Source organism: Pelodiscus sinensis, unplaced genomic scaffold, assembly GCF_049634645.1.
Source record: "Pelodiscus sinensis isolate JC-2024 unplaced genomic scaffold, ASM4963464v1 ctg112, whole genome shotgun sequence".
In the NCBI taxonomy this organism is placed as follows: domain Eukaryota; kingdom Metazoa; phylum Chordata; order Testudines; family Trionychidae; genus Pelodiscus; species Pelodiscus sinensis.
In genome coordinates, this window is record NW_027466006.1 from 186141 (window position 1) to 204136 (window position 17996).

Sequence of the window (17996 nt, forward strand, 5' to 3'; positions counted from 1 at the left end):
GGAGCAGCCTGAGGGATTTCTGAGGGGGCCTAGCACAGCACAGCAACTGTCCCCCCCACTCACGTCAGGAGTAAACAAGACAAGCTGACCTTTTGATAGGTATAAAAACCCAAAACACAAATCATGAATATTCCCAACTGGTGCTCAGATCTTACTATTAAGGGCACACTGGGATAAATGCAGATTCTCACAACTATGCAGGATATTTCCAGCAAAAGCCAGCTACCCAAGTTCAAATCATGACTAGCATGTTTGCTCAGGATGTAGACACATACTTTAGAAATTGCTTTAGACAACAGAAGTATAACAACAAGCTCCTTGGGAAAAATGTTTCTCTTTTTCACTGATGGCTCTAATCTTGGGATCTTTTTTCCTCATCACCTTCCCTCTTCCAAAAATAATAGCTATAGCTGCTCATTCTGAGAGCATGAATCCAGATAATCTAAAACACACAGTATATTCCTAGAAAAGGGAAAAAAACATAGCAAAAAAACCTTTTTTTGGACAAGACAGGAAATCAAGGATGGAACCACTCAATCATTCAAGATCCCATATAAGAACATAAGAATGGCCGTACTGGGTCAGACCAAAGGTCCATCTAGCCCAGTATCCTGTCTGCCAACAGTGGCCAGCACCAGGTGCCCCAGAGAGGGTGGACCAAAGACAATGATCAAGCGATTTGTCTCCTGCCATCCCTCTCCAGCCTCTGACAAACAGAGGCCAAGGACACCATTTTATCCCCTGGCTAATAGCCTTTTATGGACCTCACCTCCATGAAATTATCTAGCTTCTCTTTAAACTCTATTATAGTCCTATTACAGTCTCATCTAAATGTCTGATTTCAAATTAAATACATTTTCACTTCTCTTTCTTTAAACTATTCTGCATTATCATTTTCACAGAACAGCTGCCACTTTCTACCCTAGAAGTGGCTGTATTTTAATGGTAGGTAAAGTGATTATAATAAAGCACTCTGAAATCCATTCATCTTAGATGTTCTTAAATTCAAGGTGGTATAGTATGTGATGAATTCAAGATGGACTTAAATGTTGTCAGTGTGAACTGGAACAAGTAGGTGAAAAAGGCAAGGGAGATAAGTAAAACACTTCAAAGTATACCCAGTGTCCAGCTGAGCTATGCATAGAGGTGTGATCCGTCTCCGGCCATCTGCAGTCCGCGTTTCAACTTGCTTCTTTAAAAGATTCTGTTGAGGGAAAGAGAAAACGTTAATATGAATGCTTTTTCCAGTTGACACAGGAGTCAGAATTATTGATGAACCTGTTTCATTTCATTGCATTTAATCAATCTTTTACTAGCAGATTTACCCAGCATTGCTTAGGTCTGTAACTGAAGTGATTTTTTAAAAAATAAATGGAAAATATACATGCATTATTTCAATGACTGTATTTTTCAAAAGTGGAGGAAAAAATTAAGGCTGGAGTGAGAGTTCGGGGGTGAGGAGGTGTTGGGGGCGCTCAGGGCAGGGAGATGTGGGGGACTTACTGGGGCCACCTGTTGCAGCGAGGATGGGACTGCTCTAGCAGTGACTCCGCCCAGGGGGTGGCACCCCCCCACCCCCATAGCCTGCAAGGTGTCTGTGGGGGAGCAGGGTCCGGAGGCTGCTGCCACACCCTCCGGCAGCCTGTAGGCTGTCTGGGGAGGGGCCAGGCTCTGGGGGCTGTCCCCACCTCCAGCGGCTCTCTCCTCCCACGTTATAGGAAACAGTCCCATTACTGGCACTTCACATTTTTCAAGCACAACCCAAACCTGATCTTGGTTTAAGTTATGTTAAGAGGAATCTACATACCAAATTTGGTGGTCCTAGCTCTTACAGTTTAGAAGGATTCCTTGAACAAATGAACAGACACACTCCAATATTTATGGCATATAATATGTGCAAGAGAAAAAAAGAAGACTGCAGGGAAGTTGTGTGTCTCTCCCCCCGCCCCCGCCACCCCAGATCACAATTGTGTTTCTGAATCAGACTCTCCAAATATTTGAATGAGACGCTGTGTAATCTCCCTTCCTGTCAGCACAAATTGGATTTTTCAGGCATAACCTCTTTGGAGCAAGAATGGTCTTTTAACAAGAACGTGTATAGTCCCTAACACAATGAAGCCCAATCGGTAATTGGTGCTCTCATGCTCCACCATAACACAAACAACAAATCCTAGCTAAATACAAGATAGAACATTTTTCACAAAACCATTTCTTTATATCAGACCTCTCAGTCCTCAACCTCAAAGGAAACCTGCACAACACCTTCAGAAGACAAGCTTGGGAGTCGACATTCATAACTTTGTTAGACACTAAAAAAATCATGGACTTAATAAAGGTACTGGATTTATGGCTCATTACAAACCACCAACCCTTCTTTGTCCTAAGACTGGGTCATAACTGCCCACTTTGCTGTGAACAGCACCATATTAACTCCAAATGCTTAATAATCTGCTCCACCTTATATTTAGCTGGGACAGAGTACCTTTCCCAGACCTGAAAAGCTTTGTGTAAGATCAAAAGCTTGTCTCTCACTAGCAGAAGTTGGTCCAATAAAAGATGCTACCTTGCTCACCTTGTCTCCCTAATTAGGTATTTATCAAGTTTGTACTGGATGCTATAAAAATCACCATTCAAAAGGCCTACCTTTCTAATGTCCTCCAAACTCTCACCATTAACCATGCTTGCCACTTTGGGAGCTGTCATTACATCTGCTGCATCCTGTATTGCTGCATTCTTCTGCTCCATCAGCTGCTGTTGCGGTCTCTGTTGATACTTCAGCATCTCTGGATTCTCAATAATGGTAGTGGACAACTGAGCCTCACTCATTATCGCTAAGCTTTTACCATAGGTGGACTGATGAATGTTGCTCTATGGGTGTTAAAAATATGAGAACAAAACCAGATTACAAATGCTAGCAACACATCAGTGATTGTGCTATAAAGAATCACATATCTATTAATATCAATATACAAGTACCTTCAGTACAATTTACACAAAGTCCCCCCCACCCGTCACTATTTTTTTAGATATCAACCTCATTAGCTAACTTAACTAGGGTGGCAAAGCTTCCACTGCTAGCAGCACTAAGCGGGAAAATCTAGCTGTTAGCAAAAACACGTTAAAAAGACTTGCACACAAGCTCATAAGAGTAATTTGAAACCATAATTTTGAAATTAGGAAGTCAGTCCTTACTACTTAGGCCAAATGTTTCAAATGTATAATGTAATGTAAGCAAATGGATATTTGCCAAGACAATTTCTGCTCTGGAAAGGATACTTAATACCGCAGGTTGTTTCTGAACTTGATGGATCTTACAAAATAACTCCCTGGTTTTGGAAAGCAAACAAGTTCACATTTTTCTATAATATGAAAATCAGTCAACTAAAAAATTCTATGAACAGTTTTGAGCATACTACTTTAATGAAAAAAGAATGGATGATCACTTGTATCCTGAGAGTACCTTCTCCTCCTCACTAAGGGGATCTCCAAGTTCATCCTGGGAAAAGTCCAAAAAAGCCACTGATCCATCCATGGAACACACCAAGATCCCAAGTCCGTTTAAGGTCCTGAAAGACAAGTAAAGAGCTTGGTTTATAAACCATGAGTTTTAAAAAGTTGGCTGCATTTATTTAATCTACACACGTTTCACTGTAAAACAAATGGTTAGCATAGGCTTTATTACACCCAGCAACTACTGAAGTAATCAAAAAAGTGGGACAACATGGAATATTCAAGAGACTATGTTTGATAACCAGTGACTACATATATGAATGTGCAGAGCCCTGCACGGATACAAAAATTTGTATCTGCACCCACATCTGTACTCATAAAAATGAGCTGTGGATACCCGCAGCTATAAAGTGGCTACCTGCAAATTTGCAGGGTTCTAGATAAAAAACATGTATCTGCATCTGCAACCATGAGCTGCAGATATCCACATCCATATCCACAGATGCAGATACCCACAGACATAAAACAGATATATGCAGATTTGTAGGGTTCTATGCATGTGCTTTTGAACACAGCGCTCACCCACATTAACTATTAGGACTGTGAAAAACCAAGACTAAAGGAGAAAACTGGAAGAATTTTAAATGTTGAGTACTAAAGGTGAATCACAAAGCAAAAATGCAAATTAATTTGCTACAGAAAATATGTGCTAAAAAATATGCCCACTAATTGGGCTAGGGGCATCGTTCAGCACATAAACAGCTAAAAAGGTTCCCCTTTTAGGCCCTGTCACATTACTGGATTTTAAAGGGAGAAGCCAGATCACTGCTGCACCCATGGGGAGGCGGGGGGTTTTGCCCCAAAGTCTGTACAAAGGGGGCCATGTGAGGTGTAAAATGAAAGCTTGTGTTCTACTGATTCGGTATATGCTACTGATGTACTTGTAGGATATCTGTATCTGGAGTTATAAATATGTACTCTGTGTTGATGCTGGAAGATTCTCTGTCTGAGACAACGGGCAAAGAATGTTCAGCCAGCGACTATGCTAATTAGCAAGGCTCCAGGGACAATGGCTCTCTAGGTGCCAATACACACCTGAGGAATGTGTTTGGGACATGCAAACCAGACAGTATCCGATGACCACTGAAATGGAACACAGGGATAGGTCACTGGACCATGTGACCTGCTCTGGCCAGGAAGATTCCAGGAGAGGTATATAAAGACCATGTGGCAATCTCCATCTTGCCTTCAATTTTGCTACTGATTCCAGATGCAGCCTTGCGAGGAACAGCGAGCCAGGAAGAATCGTTGGCCCATCCTGACATAGGATGTACACCGGAGACTTTTAAGATAGCAGTCTATAACATCTGTGCTAAGAGCCTGTATCGAGAACTGGGTGATTCGATGCATGTAATGTATTCTCCTTAACAACATGACTCTCATGCTTCTCTTTCTTTTATTAATAAACCTTTAGATTTCAGATTCTAAAGCATCAGCCCAGTGTGCTCTTGTGCGTAAGATCCAAAGTGTAAATTGACCAGAGGTTTGTGGCTGGTTCTTTGGGACTGGAAAGACCCGTTCGGGGTAGGTGAGATTGGGTTCTAACACCCTTCACCTGTGTGCAGGCCCGGGCCTGATTGTGGCACAGGGAGAGCTGGAGTGTCAGGGGTTTTGCCTGGTGTGACCGGTTTGTGGCCTGTTTGGGAAGGTCTCCGGTCTGGGACTGTAAGGAGCCCTTGTTTTGAGCGGCTTGCTTTGTCGACAGAACTGGCTGTAGTCTAGACGCTCTTAAACTTCTGTCGACAAAAGCCTGTAGTCTAGATGTACCCTGACAGTCCATTTATCCAATCCATACTCCCTTAACTTGCTGGCAAGAATATTGTGGGAGACCCTATCAAAAGCTTTGCTAAAGTCAAGGCACAGGCAGTCCCCGGGTTACATGGATCCGACTTACATCGGATCCCTACTTACAAACGGGGTGAGACAACCCCACACTAGCTGCTTCCCCCCAGCAGACCAGGGAGACGCGGAGCGGCTTTTCTCAGCAGTCACCTCAGCTTGAGAATAAAGGACTGAGGGAAGTGAGGTGTGGGAGAATAAAACTGAGCTCTGGAGAAATGTTTGGCTAGAGTTTCCCCTACAATATGTACCGGTTCCGACTTGCATACAAATTCAACTTAAGAACAAACAAACAGTCCCTATCTTGTACGTAACCCGGGGACTGCCTGTATATCACATCCACTGACTTTCCCATATCCACAGAGCCAGTTACCTCATCACAGAAGCTAATCAAATTGGTCAGGCACGACTTGCCCTTTGTGAATCCATGCTGACTATTCCTTATGACTTTCCTCTCTTCGAAGTGCTTCAAAATGGATTCCTTGAGGATCCCCTCCCATGATTTTTTCGGGGACTGAGGTAAGGCTGACTGGTCTATAGTTCCCTGGATCGTCCTTCTTCCCTTTTTTAAAGATGGGCACTAAAAATCATCTGGACAAACTGGAGAAATGGTCTGAGCTAAAAATATGATGAAGTTTAATAAGGACAAATGCAAAGTACTCCACTTAGAAAGGAACAATCAATCAGTCTCACACATACAGAATGGGAAGTGACTATCTAGGAAGGAGTACTGCAGAAAGGGATCTAGGGATCATAGGGGACCACAAGCTAAATATGAGTCAACAGTGTGACATTATTGCAAAAAAAGCAAATATGATTCTGGGATGCATTAACAGGTGTGTTGTGAGCAAGACACGAGAAGTCATTCTTCAGCTCTACTCTGCACTGATTGGGCCTCAATTGGAGTAGTGTGTCCAGTTCTGGGCACCCCATTTCAAGAAAGATGTGGAGAAATTGGAGAAGGTCCAGAGAAGAGCAACAAGAATGATTAAAGGTTGAGAGAACATGAGCTATGAGGGAAGACTTAAAGAATTGGGCTTGTTTAGTTTGGAAAAGAGAAGACTGAGAGGGGACATGATGGCGGTTCTCAAGTATATAAAAGGGTGTCACAAAGAAGAGGGAGAAAAATTGTTCTCCTTGGCCTCTGAGGATAGGACAAGAAGCAATGGACTTAAACTGCAGCAAGGGAGGTTTAGGTTCGACATTAGGAAAAACTTCCGACCTGTCAGGTTGGTTAAACACTGGAAGAAGTTGCCTGGGGCGGTTCTGGAATCTCCATCTCTGGAGATATTTAAGAGCAGGTTGGACAGACACTTGTCAGGGATCATGTAGACGGTGCTTGGTCCTGCCATGAGGGCACGGGACTGGACTCGATGACCTTGAGGTCCCTTCCAATTCTATGATTCTATGACACCTCTCAGGGATGATCTAGACCAGGGGTCTCCAACCTTTTTAACCACAAGATCACTTTTTCAATTTAAGTGCAATGTAAGATCTACCTCCAACCCAAATACCCTTTGCCCCGCTTCTTTCCTGCCCCTTCTTTGAGGCCCTGCCTCTGCTTCATCCTGGTCACTCATCCCCCTTCCTCCCCCATTCTTGCTCACTTACAGTAGACTGGGGTAGGGGGTTGGGGTGCCGGCTCTGGTCTTGAGCCAAGGAGTTTGGAGTGTCGGAGGGGCTCTGGGCTTAGCCCAGGGTGGGGGATTGGGGTCCAGGAGGAGTTTCAGGGTGCAAGCTCTGGGATGGTGTTTGGGTGCAGGGGGACTCATGTCTTGGGTAGGAGGTTCAGGGTTATGGTTGAAAGAATTTAGCTTGTTTAGTTTAGAAAAGAGAAGACAGAGGGGGACAGGATAGCATTTTTCAAGTATCTAAAAGGGTGTCACAAAGAGGAGGGAGACAAATTGTTCTCCTTGGTCTCTGAGGATAGGACAAGAAACAATGGGCTTAAACTGCAGCAAGGGAGTGTGGCAGGGTCAGGCCAGGGAGCTTCTGCAGAGAGGGCCTATTTGAAATCATGGGATGGTGGGCGGGCGAAGCCCGCCCACCTTCTAAAAGCCCCTCCCCAACCTTATGGGAGGGACACTGGACCCATGTTCAATTGATTTCTTGGGACAAATAATGACTAAAGGATCAAGAAGTGCGGGCTAGAGGTTCAAAATAAGGGAGCCGGATGGGGACACCGAGCAGAGAACCCCGGACAGCGCCCACTGCTCCTCAAAGCTGTCGATGGAGCCAGTGGACGCCGCCCAGAGGAACTCTGCCCGGATTCGTGACACGAGGGAGGAGCGGAAATAGGCCCCACAGTCGCAGAGAACCCCCTCGTCTAGCATCCTCCTCCTGCTGTTGTAGATGGCAACTTTCGCCAAGGCCAGGAGGAGGTTGACGAGGAGGTCTCGCGACTTTGTGGGGCCACGGATTGGGTGTGCATAAATAAAAAGGTGAGGGGAAAAGTGCAGCCAGAACCTCAATAAGAGGTTCTGGAGGAGCCGGAATAGGGGCTGCAACCTGGCGCATTCAAGGTAGGCGTGCGCCAGGTTCTCCCTCACGCCGCAAAAGGGGCAGGTGTCTGGGATAGGGGTGAACCGCGCCAAGTACACGCCCGTGCTCACGGCTCCGTGGAGGAGCCGCCAACTGATGTCCCCGACGGGCCGCGGAATTAAGGTCGAATAAACGCTGGCCCATCGGGGTTCCCCACCCTCTATAGGTCTGAGGTAGTCCCGCCACTTTGTATCGGGGCGGGACACGAGGGTGGGGAAATGCAAAGCGTGGAGCACGAGTGTGTACAGCTGTTCCCTGGGCGCGGTCCGGAAACAGACCGGCTGCAGATTTTGCAGCCGGCTGGGGGTCCAAGGGTGGGGAGGCCGGGGGGGCCCGCGGGACAGGGGCCCAATAAAGAGGGACGGAGGCTTTGCAGGAGGGGAGGGGCGGAGCGTTCCCTCTCGCAGGGCTCTCTGTAGGAGATCGCGAGCGGGCTGCGACAAAGCCGCCTTCACCTCCTGGAGTAGGCGCAGGGGGGTTCGAAGGGTGGAGAGCCCCATGCGTTGAGCGAGCGCTCGGGGATCCACCCAGTCCCCCCTGTCGTAGTCCAGGAGGTCCCCGACCATGGTGGTTTCTGCCAGGATCAGCCTCCGGCGCACCGAGGGAGACTCCGCCACCTGCACGCACAAGGCTGGATTGTGGAGCAGGGGCTCCGCGAGGAGGTCTGCTCCCTCGGAGGCCACAACGGACCTGGTCGCCGAGAAGAGCTTCCAGGTCTGGAGGAGGTCCTGGTAGAATTCCGGCAGTTCTGAGAGGTCTCGCGGAAGACCCCTCGGGTGGATAAAAAAGAGCTGCCGGTCGTATCGGAGCCCTCGGAGGCGGCGGAGGAAGGCGTGCCCCAAAATGCTCCATGCCGGACTACCTGCACTAAAGAGGAGTCTCTGCAGGGCCTGGAGGCGGAAGGTCCGGACCTGGCTGCGCACGCAGACCAGGCCCTGGCCCCCCTCCTCCAGGGGGAGGGACAAGACCCCTGCAGAGACCCAGTGCAGTCCCGGCCAAAGGAACCCCAAAGCTGCCCTCTGGAGCTTGGCCGGGACCTCCGGGTGCGGGCGCAGGGTGTTGAGCCGGTGCCAGAGCATGGACAGGACCAGCTGATTGAGTACCAGCGCCCTCCCACGAAGGGAGAGGCACCGGAGCAGTCCTGTCCATCTCCGCAGCCGCTCACCCACCCTGGCCTCCAAACCTTGCCAGTTTTCCGGCGGCGAAGGATGCGTGGCGGATAAATAGACGCCCAGATAGAGCAGCGGACCCGCGCTCCACCTGATGGCCTGAAGCGCGGGTGGGAGGGAGCCGGCCCGCCACCCGTCCCCGACCACCAGGCCAGAGCTCTTGACCCAGTTGACCCGGGCGGAGGAGGCTGCCGAGTAGACGGCTTGGCAAGCCTCCACCCGCGCCAGGTCGCCCGGGTCCCGGACCACGAGGAGCACGTCATCGGCGTACGCCGACAGGACCAGCCGCAGCTCCGGCTCCCGAAGCACCAACCCCGTCAACCTCCTACGGAGGAGACAGAGGAAGGGCTCGATCGCCAGAGCGTACAGCTGGCCCGACAGCGGACACCCCTGACGCACCCCCCGCCCGAAGCTGACCGGCTCGGTCAGGGTCCAGTTGAGCCTGACCAGACACTCCGCGAGGGCGTACAGCACCCGGAGAAAACCCACAAACCGGGGCCCGAAGCCGAAGGCCTGCAGGGTGCCCAGGAGATACCCGTGGTCCATCCTGTCGAACGCCTTCTCCTGGTCCAGGGACAGGAGGGCGAACGACAAGCCATCCCTACGCCCGAGCTCCAAGAGATCCCGGACCAAATACAAGTTATCGAATATACTACGGCCCGGGACGGTGTAGGTCTGGTCGGGATGGATCACGTCCGCCAGCACGGACCGCAGTCGCAGCGAGATGGCTTTCGCTACGATCTTGTAGTCCGTGCTGAGGAGCGAGACGGGACGCCAATTCCGTAGGTCGCGGAGGTCCCCCTTCTTCGGCAGCAAGGCGAGCACCGCTCGCCTGCACGACAGAGGGAGGACCCCGCTCTCCAAGGACTCGGCCCAGACGGTGACGAGGTCCGGGCCGAGGACGTCCCAGAACACGCGGTAGAACTCCACGGTCAGCCCGTCCATGCCCGGGGTTTTATTGTTGGGCATGAGACGGAGGGCTTCCGAGAACTCGGCCAGAGTGAGAGGCAGCTCCAGCCAGTCTCGGTCGCCCGCGCTGACCGTCGGGAGCTCGGTCCAGAGCGCCCTGCAGGCGTCGGCTTCGGTCGGATCCGGGGAGAACAAACTGGCGTAGAAGGCCCTGGCCCTTCCGCGCATCTCCGCCGGGTCCGTGAGGGGGGTGCCGTCCTCCGCCAAGAGGCAGGTGACGTGCTTTTTGGCCCCCCTCCTTTTCTCCAGGGCATAGAAGAAACGGGAGCCGCGATCCATCTCCCGAAGGAGGTGGATGCGAGATCGAACAAAGGCGCCCCGGGCTCTGTGATCTTCCAGGGCCCGGAGCTCCTCCCGCTTCTCCCGGTACGCCTCGCGGAGGAGTGGATCCTCGGGGGCGGACGCCAGGCGCCCCTCCAGCTTCAACACCTCCCGTTCCAACTGCTCTATCGCCGCATCCCTCCGCCGGCTGGCGCCCCGGGAGTAGTCACGGCAGAAGAGCCGGGCGCGCACCTTCCCCACGTCCCACCAGCGCCGCGCCGAGGGAAAGGCGGGCCGCTGCCCCCGCCAGGCCTGCCAGAACTCCCGGAAGGACGCCACGAAGCCCGCATCCTCCAGCAGGCTATTGTTGAAGTGCCAGTAGGCCGGCCCCAGCCTCTCCGCCGTCAGAGAGGCTTTCACGGCCACCAAATGGTGGTCCGTGAACGGGGCCGGCCGGACGCTGGAGGAGTGGGCTCGTGCCAGATGGAATCGCGAAAGGTAGATGCGATCCAACCGGGAGTGGCTCGACCGCTCGTTCCCCACCCGGACGTAAGTGAAGGTGGTACTGTCGTCCGGGTGGTGGTCCCGCCAGACGTCCACCAGGGAGTGATGTTCCACGATCTCCCTGAGGACATCCGCCGCGGCCTGGCAGTTCGCGAGTCCTACACGGTCCCGGTCATCGAGGATGGTGTTAAAGTCCCCGCCCAGGACCAGGCACTCGCGAGGATCCAAAGTGCCGAGGAAGGTGGCCGCCTGCCGATAAAAGGTGACCTGGTCCGGGCCCGCGTTCGGGGCGTAGACGTTGACGAGGTTCAACGTCTGCCCCTCCACGCGGGCCCGGACGTGCAGCAGGCGGCCCGGGACAACCTCGGCGGTCCCCAGCACCTCGGGCCGTAGGGCAGGGGAGAACAGGGTGACCACCCCGGCCGAGCGAGCGCTGAGGTGGCTAAAATACACCCCGTCCCCCCACTCCAGCCGCCAGCCAGCCTCGACGGCTGGAGTCGTGTGGGTCTCCTGCAGGAAAACCACCGAGTACCCCCCCTCCCGGAGGAAGGAGAGCACCCGGCTCCTGCGGAGACCCGCCCTACAGCCCCGGGCGTTCAGTGTCGCGATGGTGGCGTAAGTCATACTGAGGGCTGGGGTGGATCCTTGCGGGCAGGTGAGTCGGCGGCCCCCCGCGGGCCCGGCAGCAGACCGCTCCCCGACCCGAAGGTCAGGAGAGAGTCTCGAAACTTGCGGGCCCGGCGGAAGGCCGCGTCGTCCTGCCTATCGGCCCCTCTCCCCTGCTGCAACAAGGCTCTAGTGGCCTGAAGGATGGAGTGAAAGTCCCCCCAGCGCTGGAGGGCGAGCTGCACCTTTCCTCTTGCCCCGCGGTTGTCCGCGAGGAATTGGCGCAGCTCGCTCCTCAGCGCCGAGGGGGAACCGGGGTTTTCCTCCGTCCGGGCCCCCAGGTGGAGCTCACGGGCCGCGGAGGCGGGCAGACAGGGGTCCGATCCCCGCTGCTGCGCCGACACGGCTGGCGCCGAGCTGCCCGCCCCCGACCCCGGCAAGGGAGGAGGCGGCGGAGGGAACACGGCAGCCCCTAACAGATCGGGGACTGGGGATACAAAAACAACCCCCCGAGGGCCGCCCATAGCTAGCGGGAATGAGACGGCCCTCGCGGGGGTGGCACTAGCGGACATTTGGGGAGGTGGTAGGGATGAATCGGGTGACACGACTGGGACCGGGATGGGAAAAGGGTGGGGGGACAGCAACGGAAGGGTGTTTTCCACGGTAGGGGTGGGGGGGAGGGTGGGCTCTAGGCTGGACGATGGGTCAGGGTTGGGGGAAGGGGCAGACATAGGGGTAGGAGAGGGATCGGGAACAGGGGAGGGTTCGGTACTGGAGATGGGTTCGTAAAGGGCAGGAACAGAGGTGGGGGGAGGATCGGGACGTGGGGGGGCATCGGAATCCCAGGCAGGGTCTGGGAAGGGGTCCCCCGTGGCCGTTCCACCAGACTGCGGTGTCTCTCGAATGGGGACCTGGGGGTCAGGATCAGGAACAGGAACGGGGGGGTCCGCGCCGACGCCGGGCTCAGATGGAAAAGCTAGTATTAGTGCCTCGGCGTCGGCCAGTATGGTATCTTGTGGTGGGCCCCCAACGGGAAGGGAGGATGACCGCCCCACCCCGGTTACTGGAGGGGGGGCACCCTCAGCCCCTGGACTCGGTCGCTCGGCGCCAGCTGTCGCCCCGGGGGGCTCGGCAGCATCCGTTCCGGCGCTCGAGTCGGCCAGGCCAGTGGGCAGTATCAGGGGTGCCCCGAGCGTGAGGATGGGGTCGGCCACCTGGGACACGGGGTTGGGGAGAGGAGGGGGCGGCGCCACGGAGTCGCCGCCCAGACCGAGGCCCGCTGGCGGAGGGTCGTCCTCCCCCTGGGTGAGCGGGGTCAGACCCAGGGCCTCGATCTCCTCAAAGATGGAGCTCAACTCCATCCCCTCGGCCCCGGAGCCTTCCCCTCCGGCCGCCAAGGCACCAATTACCTCGGCGGGGACGGAGGGGGCCTCGGTTGAACCCAGGGCCGGGGGGGCTCCATCAGAGGCCTCCTCGTGGATAGGCTCCTCAGGGGGGACATGGTTGTCCCCCCTCGCTGCCACGGCTTCCTCGGCCGGCGCCTCCTGCTGACGCTCGCCGGGGGGGATTTTGACAGCGCTGGCCCCCCTCGGGATCTTTCGGGGGGCCTTCCCGCCCTCCACATCGGAGGGGGGAGAGGAAGCCCGCGAACGGCGGGCTTTGCGCTTCCCCCGGACGAGCGTCCAGTCCTCCGAGGTGGAGGTGGAGGGCTGGTCAGCAGGGGCAAGGCTGGGGGGCACGTTTGATTTTCGGGGAGGGCGTTGTGGCAAAGGAGGGAAGGAGGGGGATACCTCCACCTGGGGAGGGCCCTCTCCCTTGCCCGGCGGCAACCGCGCCACCCTCTCCTCCTCGGGCCCCGCAGGGACAGATTGAGTAGAGGCGGGGCCCGCCTGCCCGCTCGGGCACGTCGGAGGGGGCGCCTCCGGCTCCCGAGCAGGGCCGTCGGTTGGAGGAGGGGCGGCCGCGGAGGCCAGACTACCAGGGGGACTGGCGGTGGTGGGGCCACTGTCCTCACGGACCCCGGAGGTCCCGGACGCCTCCCCCGACCGGGCCAAGGGACAGTCCCTCCGGACGTGCCCCATCGCCCGGCAGAGGAAGCACCGGGTCTCCCCCGAGGAGTAGTGGACTCGGTAGAGAGCCCCCTGGTAGGGCACCATAAAGGACCCCTCGAGCGCCTCCCCGCCACGCGCCGCCGGCGGCAGCTGCAGCTGTACCTGCCGGCGGAAGGATAAGACGTGGCGGAGGGCGGGGTCCTTACAGCCCAGCGGGAGAGGGCTGATGGTCGAGATGGGCTTCCCCAGAGTGGAGAGGGAAGGTAACAGAGCGGCATTAGGGAGGAAGGGCGGGACGGAGGTAAGGACCACCCGTACGCCCAGGTCCTCCAGAGGTTCGAGGGGCACGTGCACGCCCCCCACCGCCAGGCCCCTCTCCACCGCCTCCTGGGCGGCGGCCTCCGAGGCAAGGAAGAACACCGCCTTGCCGTACATCTTAGAGGCCGCCACCACGGCCGAGGCCCCCACCACCCTCGCCATCGCCCGCACGTAGGTTTCCATGTGGGGCGAGGCGGCGACCAGGAGGCAGCGGACGCCGTGCCTCCTGGTCATGGCGGAAAAGGGGCCCCGGCCGCCAGGGATGGAGCTGGAGGCGGCAGTCGGGGCGGATGACCCGGCGCGTGGGGGGGCGGCAGCGGCCACCTGGGCGTACGCTCTGGGGGCTGTAGGTGGATCGCCCCCAGGGCCGGTGGGGGGAACAGCAGGGAGGGGGGGAGCTGCAGCCGGTGTCGGGGCTGCAGCGGGCGGGGCAGTTTTGGCCACGGAGGGGTCGGCTTTCCGGGCCGGGCCCTTGCCTTTCTTCCCTCCCCGATTTTTCTTGCTGGCCGAGGCAGAGGATCCACCCTTGTCAGGGGGGGCAGCAGCCGTGGCAGCAGCAGAGCTCGGGTCGGGGGTAGGGAGGTCGGCCGCAGCAGTTGCTTGGGCCGATGGCACTGATGGGACCGAGGGACCATCAGGGACGGGGGTCTCCTCCATCCTGGGGAGTGGGTGGAGGGAGGTGCAAATGGCAAACTGTGGGCGGGGGGGGCGGGGGTTTACCACTCCTCCCCACCAAACAGCAGGCAGGGGCGGAGGGCATCAATGGAAGGGGGGGGGGGGGTTGGAAGGAGGGGGGGGCACTGGGTCCAAGGAAGGGCAACCGTAAAAGGGAAGGGTTAGCAGCCACTCCTCCCTGCTGAGACTAGGGCAGAGGAGGAGGGCGCTATTGCAAGGGAAGGGGCACGCGAGGGAAAAAGGGGGGGTACACAATTGGGGAGGAGGAGAGGGAGAGGGAAGGAGGGGGAGGGGGGGAACCAACCACTCCCTCCCACTAACTGATTTCAGGGAGGGAGGGCTCTACCAGGAGTAGTAGACTGGAAACCTAAGAGGCCAGCAACCTGTCCTCCCTGCAAGGCTGGAAGCAGAGGAGGAGGGTGCTGGCAGGGCAGGCAATGAACAAGGTAATGGGTGCAGGGCGGGGGCCGGCTCCTCCGGCTGCACTGGGGTACAAGAAGGACTATGGGGCTGTTGAGCGGCAGGGGTGATGTGAAGGGAGGGTAACTAAAAAGGGGGGGAGGGAGGCACAAGCGCTCGGGCAGGGGGCAGAGCTCTGGGTGGGGCTACAGGACTTCTGGGGGGGTGGGGGAGGAGGGGCATCGGGTTAGCAGGGCAGGATAGGGCAGTAGGGGCTGCGAGACAGAGCACTAGCTGAATGTGGGCGGGGCAGGTGAAAACAAACTAAAGCTGAGCTGGTCAGCAAACTGAGGAGGGGAGAAGGGAACAGGACTGGCTAACAGAGTGGGGAACAGGGCAAGGGAACCAAGGTAAGGGGGGGGGCTCCCAACCTAACACTGCTGAGGGAAGGGGGCCAAGTCCAAGGGAGGGGGGGGGGAAGCTCGCCCACAAGCGCTTGTGGGAGGCTCAGTCCTCGCCCACTGCCACAGCAAAGACAGTCCCAGGTGGCACAAACAGGGGGGGAACAGCCAGCCCCACCGAGGGGCGCTTCCTTGGTGGTGTAGGGGTTGGTGGAGGGGGTTGTGGGGCAGGTGGTATGGGGGGAGGGGGGGGGCAGCTGGACTAGGGGGAGGGCTCTATGCCTCTCCCCCAGCCCCCCTCCTGGTGTCTCTGTCCACCACCACCCCAGGAGCAGATAAAAAGCTCAGTTCTTGCAAACAAACCCCCTCCACAGTCCAACCGGCAGTCCTTGTCCTCCTCGGTGGGGTGCAGGTAGTCAGCAGCAGCAACAGCAGGCGGGGAGCAGCCAGGTGGGGCAGGCCTCCGGGTGGTGGGTGCTGGTGGGGTCCTCCTTCTCCGGAGCAGTGGAGGAGGGGAGAGGAAGGGCAGCCGGCAGGCCCCCCCTCTCCCCTCAGGCAGCAGCAGCAGCAGCAGCAAGTGGTGGTGAGAAGCAGCAGCAGCAGCGGTGGCTGGAGCAGTGTCCAGGGAAGCAGGCCTCAGCAGGCAGGAGGGCGGCTGGGTAGGTGGGGAGGGCTCTGGCTGGTGCAGGAGCAGGAGCGGGACCGGGGGGAGAAGGGGGAGAGCAGCTTCTGCACCCTGCTGCCTCTCCTCCTCCTCCTCTTTCCCAGGAGTTGCAGTGGGGCAGGGGAATGGCACCCACAGAACCGGAGTGCAGAGTGGGAAAAAGGCAGCCCAAAAGGGTAAAAAAAAACCCTGTAAGTAGAAGCAGAGAGCTACAGGCCAATTAGATGCAGCTGGGAGGGAGCTGGCTCAGGCTGATTGGGGCCAGCAGACTCCTCTGCTGGCTGACCGAGGGCCTTTAAAAGCCTCAGCAGTTGGAAGCTGGAGGGAGAGGACGGAAGGGAGGCGGTGGAGAAAGAGAACAAACCCACAACAGCATTAAATGGAGGCAGCTAGGGAGGGAGTCTGAGGAGGTGTGGCTGGGCTCCCTACCACAGAGATCTGCTGTGAACCCCAAACTCTGGGGTTAGAAGCGAGAGCCCAGTCCAGTGGTGGCCAGGGTAAGAGGGGCCCTTGCCACACGTGGTGTCAGAGGTGGGATGATCAGCTGTGAAGCCTCAGTGACCCTAAATCTGGACAAAGTGATCCCTCGTAAAGGAGAAGCACATATGAAGGACCTAGTGAAGGCTCTGGTACAGGCCACGGCCACCCAACAGGAGGCTACTCGGGTGCAAGCGGCTGCCCAACAGGAGTCAGTGTGGCTCCAACAAGAAACCAACCAATTGTTGATGAGCCAGGTAGCCCAGGACAGGGCCGCCCTGCAGGAGGTGGTGAAACAGCTGAAAGCCCTGGCAGTCCAGGTACGTGGTCGAGATGGGACCCACTGTTAAGCAAAGTTACTCACCTTGGTGCAGTAACTGTCGTTCTTCGAGATGGTGTCCCCCCACTGTGCTCCACTGTGGGTGCTAGGCTTGTCCCGGCACCGCAGAATGGAGACTTGTTGTAAGCAGACTTCGGCCGGGCCACACATGCGCTGCTGTGCCTGCGGCATTCACGCTCTTTTCCTGCGCGCGGTCCGGCCAACTGCCAGTTCCTCGAGACCGCCTCAGAGTCTGTAAGACACAAAGAAAGGCGGACTCCAAAGCAGGGAGGAGGGCGGGTAGTGGAGCACCCGCGGGGACACCACCTCAAAGAACGACAGTTACTGCACCAAGGTGAGTAACTTCACTGTCTTCTTCGAGGATGTCCCCGCAGGTGCTCCACTGTGGGTGACTGCGTAGCAGTAGCCGCCAGAACAGAAGGAGGGAAGCACGGAGTCCCTAGTTATCCGCTGTGGAGAGCACCGCAGTCGCCACCGCACCGTCCGAGCGAGTGCCCAGTGATAAAGAATAGCATCTAGCAAAAGTGTTGTGGGAGGACCAAGTGGCCATCCTGCAAATGTCTATAAGGGAAACCCCTTTAAGGAAAGCCGTTGACGCAGCCATGGCTCTGGTGGAATGGGCACGCGGGTGGGACGGGAGGGGTATACGCTTTGTTGCATAGGCTTCCGTTATGCAGCTAGTATTAGGTTGGCGATCCTTTGGGAGGATATCGGTTGCCCTTTCGACCTAGGTGCCAGAGAGACGAACAAACGGTCAGTACGTCTGAAGGGTTTGGTTCGGTCGATCTAGAAAGCTAGGGCCCTCCGAGCATCTAGGGAATGGAGGGCTACTTCTTGTGGTGAGGCATGGGGTTTTGGGTAGAACACTGGAAGAATTATAGGCTCATTGACATGAAAATGGGATGCAATATTTGTAATGAACTTCGGGTGTAGTCTTAATATTACCCCATCCTTTCGGAATAACGTGTACGGTGGTGTGGCCATCAAGGCGGAGAGCTCTCCTACTCTACGTCCTGATGTTATTGCAAGTAGAAAAAGCATCTTTATGGTTAAAAGATGAAAGGATACGGTGGCCAATGGTTCAAATGGTGGTCCCATTAGGGCCTCGAGAACCACATCCAGGTTCCATGATGGTGGGATTGGGTCTCGTGGTGGACCTAAATTAGTGAGGCCCTTGAGGAATCTCTTTGTGGTGGGATGAGTGAAGATGGAAGCTCCCTCCACCGGTGATGTAAAGAAGGTAACGCAAAGTCGGTCTCTTTTGGGTGCATA

The 17996-nt window shown here is 56.1% G+C and overlaps 1 protein-coding gene across 2 annotated transcripts in view; it reads right to left on the bottom strand.

Moving 5' to 3' along the window:
- LOC102449237 (protein HIRA-like) overlaps nucleotides 1-17996 on the bottom strand; it is a 179704-nt gene that overhangs the window by 84433 nt on the left and 77275 nt on the right. For both annotated transcript variants that reach the window (XM_075918058.1, XM_075918057.1), the window contains exons 11-13: nucleotides 3461-3566; nucleotides 2644-2868; nucleotides 1119-1204 (exon numbers count right to left, since the gene is read on the bottom strand). In XM_075918058.1, coding sequence (XP_075774173.1) covers nucleotides 1119-1204; nucleotides 2644-2868; nucleotides 3461-3566 — 417 coding nt within the window. The remainder of the gene's footprint in view (nucleotides 1-1118; nucleotides 1205-2643; nucleotides 2869-3460; nucleotides 3567-17996) is intronic.